The sequence below is a fragment of the Poecile atricapillus genome, chromosome Z (genome assembly GCF_030490865.1).
Source record: "Poecile atricapillus isolate bPoeAtr1 chromosome Z, bPoeAtr1.hap1, whole genome shotgun sequence".
Taxonomy (NCBI): domain Eukaryota; kingdom Metazoa; phylum Chordata; class Aves; order Passeriformes; family Paridae; genus Poecile; species Poecile atricapillus.
The window spans coordinates 124,612,942-124,620,796 of record NC_081289.1 but is presented as its reverse complement, the minus strand read 5'-3'; the positions used below and the strand labels follow the sequence as shown (position 1 = coordinate 124,620,796).

At 39.5% G+C, this 7,855-nt stretch overlaps 1 protein-coding gene across 1 annotated transcript in view; it reads right to left on the bottom strand.

Moving 5' to 3' along the window:
• Window positions 1-214: 214 nt before the first annotated feature.
• Window positions 215-7,855, bottom strand: part of LOC131572651 (interleukin-31 receptor subunit alpha-like) — a 29,999-nt gene continuing 22,358 nt past the window's right edge. Inside the window, 3 exon segments of the mRNA XM_058825899.1 lie at window positions 215-2,572; window positions 2,575-2,848; window positions 6,787-6,850. Coding sequence (XP_058681882.1) covers window positions 2,373-2,572; window positions 2,575-2,848; window positions 6,787-6,850 — 538 coding nt within the window. The 3' untranslated portion in view covers window positions 215-2,372.

The following is a 7,855-nucleotide window of genomic DNA, read 5'->3' as shown; positions in this document are numbered from 1 at the left end:
AACCTGAAGACCTGAGCATGGTATGTATGTCTCCTAATCCTGTGTCCCAGAGCAAGTACATTATTCCAACTAAACTTCCTTTTCGGCTGCATGCAACTATTTAGCAAATGTACTCTTCTATTTCTCTCCACATAAAATGTTCTTTCTTTGGTGTCAAAGGATACAACATGATGGGAGGAGTTCTTAATTAATATCTAATCTCCACACCAGGATTTTTCATGTATCTCTTATTCTCCCAAATGTACTGTTTACAGATATTGTGCAAATATTGCTTTAATGAGATCAATATTGTGAGCTTTATAAGTGAAAGTAGAATACATTTATACCTTCTATTTAATATCCATGGGTGCTTCTAGTTCAATTCTCCTGTTCTGCTGTATGAATTTTCTCTAGCAAGATGTCACACAATGGCTAGTACAGTGGAGTTGATAATCACCAGGTTAAAAGCCCAAGCTATGAGTTAAGATTCACGTATCAAGGCTGTTTCATATACTAAAACTGCTTGCAAGCCTTTGGTTTCGTTCTACCTACTTACACATATTTTATGCATAATACATATTGGTTTGGTAGGTGCAGAGTAAGAAAAGAGGAATTCAGTGTTTAAAGGAAGGAGTAAAGCTATTGCAGGTACAAACTGCACCAGGAAAATAAGTTCCTCTGACCAGAAAGGAAATGCTGTAAATAAGGAGCATGGATAATTCTTGTATTCTGGAAATGGACAAATTATGGCTACTTGATAAAGATTATATTTCAGGACTTCATTGTCTGGAACAGCATTTCAACACCACTACTAGATATTACAAGTAAAAATATCTCCACTCCAATAGCTCCAATAGCGGGATCATTTGCATTCTCTTAAATTCAAACCAGGCAAAGCCACCAGATTAAAGTTCAAAGAAAGAAGAAAGATATATAAAAGACTGTCCAAACTTGTGTGAATTCTCCAGAGTGCTTCTCTTACCCCTTGTTTAAATTATGAGATTTAACAACCACGAGTGCACATTACTTTGTGGAAGGGCAATGAATTTTAAGTGCTAAGACACAAAACAGTGCATAACCCACAGTGAAATACAGGTTTGTTCCTGGCAGTCTTAAGAGATATAGAGAGATGTAGCTAAAGAGAGAGTGAATATAAATAAGGAAAATGAATAAACTAGGTTTTGTTATGCATTCTCACTAAATCAATGAAATGGGGATATGGAGTTTCTGAGTTTTTGCAACCGTGGCTATTCTATAATTCATACTGCTTAATATGGGTGGAAATATTTGTGTGCATGCCAATCATCCTTCATCTTCTCTTTTAATGAGACATTTAAAGAATGTCCATCTGTGGATTCTCTGATGCTTACAATACAGGTGATCACTTTCTCCACAAAGCAATTTTAATAAACTATTCCTTCAACTTGAGACAACAAAAATAAACTGAGTCCTCTACAATTAGTGCAGATCATTAATGCCTGCAAAGTTCATGACTGAGTAACTCTTGTAAGCCAGAAAATGGTTCAGACTCCTTGCATTGTGGAGATACCTGATAGAGTTGCATAGAAAGCATATTGAGGAAGATATTTTTTTCCCCGGTTTTCCAGTGGCTCCTGTTCCATGCAATCTTTGGAGGTATGGCTTGAAATATCTGTTCAGCTCCTGAAGTCTGTTTAACAGTTACTGTCATTGCAATGTGAAAACATATCTGCAGCTACACCTCATCACCAACTATGGATGGTTTTTTCTGAATGTGTAGGTAATTGTAGGGGAAAATAGCCTTAATTTAATGCAAGTAATGACTCCAAAACTGTTAATGAAACTTATTATCATCTTCACTTACGCAGCACTATTTATCTACAATGACTAAAGTTGTAAAGTTCTAGAATGTAAAACATTTATGGTGTTTTATGTAGATCAATAAACAAACTTTCCATTCCTAATTTGAAAGATATGCACTGATTTCTTCAGCCAGCTTTGATGAGAGCTTCTTTGGAGTGGTAGATACTTTTGCTGGAATTTTTTTTGCTGAAGAACTTATGAGATTTGAAAATCAGAAATCTGAAACTGGTCATAGTGAGTAACGGATCCTTGAATGGCTCCTGAGTACCCTGCGAAAAAATACCAAGCAGGAGGTACTTTACTGGAAGATTGTTCATGTAAGTCCCTGAAATTTTGCCTGTGTGAAGATGGTGGGACTTTCCACTGAATGACTGTGGTGAAATAGTTAATCTAATTATATAATCAGTCTACTTCACCAAGGAAACTTACCATAGTGGAGATAACTATTGTCACAAGCTCACTCTCCCATATGGTCCCAGTGGCTCCACTGAAGTATAACAAGATTTAGAACTTGATTTCATGGTAAGGAAAATAGTGAAGATGCTTCAGATTTAATTGGCTTGTCCCATTAAATTTGGTCCAGATGGCAAAAGTACCACCTGGCTTTGTTGAAGGTAGTCCTGGGAAGAAAACAAAGCCTTATGCACAGTTTGTGCTGGCTTACTTCTTAGTTCCATTTCCAGATGAGGATGAGCAGTTCTTTCAGGCATGCTCATAGCTAGGCTCATCAGGGCTTTCTGACTAAACTCATGCTGGCATAGTCACTCAAGAATGGTACTTCAATGGAAATGGTGTCTTCTTCACTTGTAACTGCTTCTGCAGGGATTTCTTCATTCCTTGGGCTCATGTCTGTGTTATTGCTGGGTTTTCCTGACATGCAAATGTCATGCTTGCTGTCTTCTCCACCATCTGTGAGGAGGTCTAGCATCAGAGGAGCCTTTGGCTCATGCTCTATGACAAAAAGGCTGGTGGTATCATTGTCTGACAGTGCCTGAAGCAGTGACCTTGAAACAGGTTTCCAATTAGTCTGTGAGACAAAGCAAGGAAAAATAATAATATGCTAATTAATTTTATCTCATCTTTGGTTCTAGAAATACGAATAAAAATACTTATTTCTGTAATTTAAAGGACCATCTTCTCCAGTCCCATAGTATTTCATCAAAGTTTTTCTTGCTTTTATGTTTACTTGGGACCAAAAATGGTGATAAAAATGTGCTGTTCTGAGAACACAGCTTTCAAAATATTTAGCAAATATATTACTATAAAAAGGCAGGAACTTGAACAGCAGCCAGACAAGATTAACCTGTCAGCTGCTATGAAAAGTTTGTTATTAAACTTCATGCCGTGTTGTGATCTGAGCATACCTGGGTAACAAGTTTTTGCAAATTTTGGATGGTTAAATGGAGAACAGTTGGTAACACCAAGTTTCCTTATTATCCACCTAGATTGTCCTGTGTTTGACCATATTTGCCGTAATGTTTTTTAAATTATGGGCAGGCTGGTATAGCTATTAGATTTTTTCCTTCTTTCTCTCCCCTGCCCCCACTTGCTCTGAAATTGTTTACACTGTTTTTTTTATTTTTGCAAGAAATAAGTTAGTGTGCATTGTTTTTTATTTTCTTTCTTCTTACAATTTGTGATCTGACCAGGAAATGAAAATGTTGTTTTTTGAAGTCTCAGCAATACCAAATAAAATACCTCTATTTTTCTCTTGTAATGGGATAAGTAGACATCACTGCATGGTTAACTTCTGCCTTGTTTTGAATAAAGGTCTGTATGATATGTACCTTCATTATCATACTTTTTTATGAAGAGCAGCCCAAATTCCAAAGCTACCAAATTTAAGATAGGTTTTATGTCTACCTGGACTTCAGTAAAGCCTGTCGTACTATTTCCCACAGAATTCTCCTGGATAAACAGGCTGCTCCTGGCTTAGACAGGTGCACTGTTCACTGGGTAAACAACTGCCTGGATGGCCAGGCCCAGAGGGTGGTGGTGAGTGGAGTAACATCCAGCTGATGGCTGGCCACAGGTGCTGTTCCCCATGGCTCAGTACTGTTTAGCATCTTCACTGATGATCTCATGGGGTGCACCCTCAGTCAGTTTGCAGGTGACACCAAGCTGGGTGGGAGTGCAGATCTGCTGGAGGGCAGGAAGGCTCTGCAGAGGGATCTGGACAGGCTGGATCATGGGCTGAGGCCAGTGGTGTGAGGTTCAACAAGGCCCAGAGCTGGGTCCTGCCCCTGGGTCACAACAACCCCAGGCAGTGCCACAGGCTGGGGCAGAGTGGCTGGAAAGGAGCTGGGGGTGCTGGTGGCAGCAGCTGAACATGAGCCAGGCTGTGCCCAGGTGGCCAAGAAGGCCAATGGCATCCTGGCCTGGATCAGCAATGGTGTGGCCAGCAGGAGCAGGGCAGGGATTGTCCCCCTATCCTGGGCACTGGTGAGGCTACACCTCGAGTGCTGTGTCCAGTTCTGGGCCCTCAGGTTAGGAATGACATTGAGGTGCTGGAGAGAGTCCAGACAAGGGCAACAGAGCTGTGGAAGGTTCAGGAGCACAGGTCCTGTGAGGAGCAGTTGAGGAAGCTGGGGCTGTTTATTCTGGAGAAAAGGAGGCTCAGGAGAGACCTTATCACTCCCTACAGCTGCCTGAAAGGAGTCTGTAGCCAGGTGAGGCTTGGTCTCTTAGCCTAGGTAACAAGTGACAAGATGAGAGGAACTGGCCTCAAGTTGCACCAGGAAAGGTTTAGGTTGGATATTAGGAAGCATTTCTTCTCTAAAAGGGTGGTCAGACTGTGCAGGGATGTGATGGATTCACCATCCCTGAAAGTGTTTGGAAAAAGTCTACATGTGTCACCTGGGGATATGGATTAGCGGTGAACACAGTGGTGGTGGTTAATGGTTAGTTAGACTTGAGATCTTTTCTAAACAGCACAGCAATGCTATCTATGATTCTGTATGAGAGAGGCAATATGTGAAGAAGAAGAAGCCTCTTCGAAGAACCTTGCCTATATGTGAAGAACAGGGACTGATTTGGGTGACTGACCGACATTTTAGTTCTCCATAGTTCATTTTCCTGGTCTCTATAAATGAGAGTGTCTCCAGTTCTTCCTGCTGCTCTGTGCCATGGGACATACCACTGACTTATATTTTGTTAAATAATCCCCTGTCTGGACAACAAGATCTCTTGACGCCTTTTGGGATTGTTTTTGTGTTTTTGTCAAGAGTTGCTACGTTGCTCAAATAAACTGGTGCGGCTAAGTCTTGGAACAGCTAGAAACCTAATGAATGTACAGAATATGGCAAAATTTGCTCCCTGCCTCTGTTTTGCCATGCCTGTTTGGGGAATACCTTTCTCCACAGTTCATTAATTGTTCAGAATACCAAATTACTTCTAGACAATATATCTGGTAAGCTGTTTATTGTACTTCTCTTGACATAGTGCTTTTTCTGCTTTCTCCCAAACCATTATCTGGTGTCTGGTATTTCTGTGTCTGACATGTTATCAACATTATATTTTATTCTACCAGGCATGGTTAATACAGACTTCATTTCCTTTGGCAGTTGCTTTTCCTCTGCAGGAAAATCTAAAGGCATTTTACATTCATGTATTTTGCTTTCAAGCATTTTATGTCAACATGGCACTGTGGTTCATAAAACCTACTTGTCCTTTCTGTTGCATGCAGTCTCAGTGTATTTCACTTGCAATCCTTCATTGCAAAATGGCTACCTGATAACAGCTCTGATCTCATACCTTCTTTATCTATATTTAGGTGGAAGAAAGGAAGAAAGCAGGAGAGGAAGTCCTGATCTGTAATATGAAAATCCATACTTGCTCTGTTGCAGGAAGCAATGCTGATATTCAGCAAAACTTCTGATTATCAGCAGACTATCAGGGTTTTCTGAAATGTTCTTTCTGATTATTTCACTCTGTATCCCAGCTCGGGACAGTGTCTGGCTTGTAGATACTTACTAGTTAATGCCCAAAATTTGGCAAGATAGAAGTCTGCTTGTTAAAGCTCATGAGAGAAACTACTGGATTGTCAAGTGCCAAATTATGTTCAAGTCTTCCAGAAAAAGAGATTTATCAAGGAACACAGTACTAACTCCTGCTACAAAAACACAATCATAGGTGGTCTGAGACTTAAGAGATAAACTTGGGTGTTCTAAAATGAGGACTTTTAGTATCAGATGTCACCAAAACTGCAGCAGAAATCTTATTAAAAGGGGGAAGGCAAAAAGGCGAAGATACAACTAAATCCACTAATAGGCAAAAGTGGATAATGTGGTCTCCAGAAGCTGCTTCTAGTAGCTGTATCTTTTCCTAACAGCTGATTTCTCTGCTTCTTTGGTGCTGAAATTTAGGTATACTTACCAAAACATATGGGAAAGATGTGGCCAAGACATGAGCATGCTGCTGAATGCTGGTGCCTGTTGGGTGCTCCTCAGACAGCTACCAGCTGCCAGTCAGAGCCCCTGGATTGCTTAAAAGGCAAGCAGGGACTGAAGAGTCAGGAGCAGACTTCAGAAAACACCATGTTACATGACCTCTGTCATAATACATCTCTGGAATTAGGCCACAGTCCACTACTTTATATTATGAATAACTTGTACTTAATAATCAGTTTGAGTTTGTTAAAACTAACTGCATATAAAAACTGAATTTCTCTCTTTAGTCTCCATCTACCCCATTCAGCTTTGATTTGCTCTTTTAAGAACCACACCTTTAAAAATGTTCTACATTGTACTCAAAAAAATCTGAGACCTTTATTAAATTTAAAATTATATACAGCCTATGCCTAAATAACAACCACCCCCCATTTTATATTTTCAATATTACTCTGGCTTCCAAGCTGTTGATATTAGACATTTTCTACAGTGAAGTGTGAAAGAACAGATAACTAGCATCATGATTAATCAAAGATCTCTCCTGTGTATTTTTTAATGCCATCAGAAGAGTACTTGCCATATCTTGGAGTGCACTGCTGTTTCTTGGGCTCGGTACACTGGGCCAGTATGATATTTTTAGCCTGTAAAAAAGTATCTTACATTTAACATCAGGTTAAATGACTGAAATTTCCTATGCATTTAAATTAATTGCTGTTCATACATAAGATATTAACATTTTTGTAACCATCAGAAAAGGTGTTCTACAGAGACATTTAAGCATAATGCTAATTAAAAGCAAGACCAATCTTGGTAGTCTACAGTGAAATGCTGAGTTAATGATGATTAGCGTCTTTGTTTAATGACAAAGGAGCTGTGAAAGTCTGGCAATGTTGTGTCTTTCTGTACATTTAATATAATATTTCTATACATCTAATTTGTTGTTTCCACAAAACCTCCATCTTCCACAAGAGCTTTGGGACATAGAGGATGAAGTTTGTTTCAGTAAGTATTTGCCCCTGGGCTTTGATTTAGAAGTTTCCTTTCCCCTGAAAAGGAAGAGCAAGATATTGTTGCATTCAGCCCATGCACAATGGCATGGGTAGTCTGGAAGAATCTCTGATCAATACAACTCCTGCTCCTTCCTGATTGTTTTGAGTTTGACTTATTCTGGGACCTATTACATACAGTATCTCACCTCCATAGAAAAAGCCTCAACAAAACTGTAAGAGAGACTGAAAGTTTAAGTAGTCTATCACTCTGCTTTAGTGTTGGCTTCAGTATTTTACAGTTTCGAAATTAAATCTAGACTTCATTAGTTTTATGGTACTTTGCCTCTTTTTAGGCTGTGGTTGGAGGTAAGGTCTGTAATATTACTGGATCTCTTGCTGATCCTGTGAAGATGGGTGTTTGGCTGGGTGGTGAATCCTTTCTTACAAATCAAGAAGGGAATTGAGATGAGGGCATCACTGGGACCCTTTGTCTCAGTTCAAAGTGTTCAAAATTACAATGAATGTGAAAATTTAAGTGCTATTTTGTAGTGTTACACAGGGCTCCCGTGTGCTGCCTGGTTGTTTTCTGTCTTGTTTTTTTTTCCTATTCTTTCCTATTGGGCCCAGACAATGAAGTGTGAAGTGTTCTTATATTGA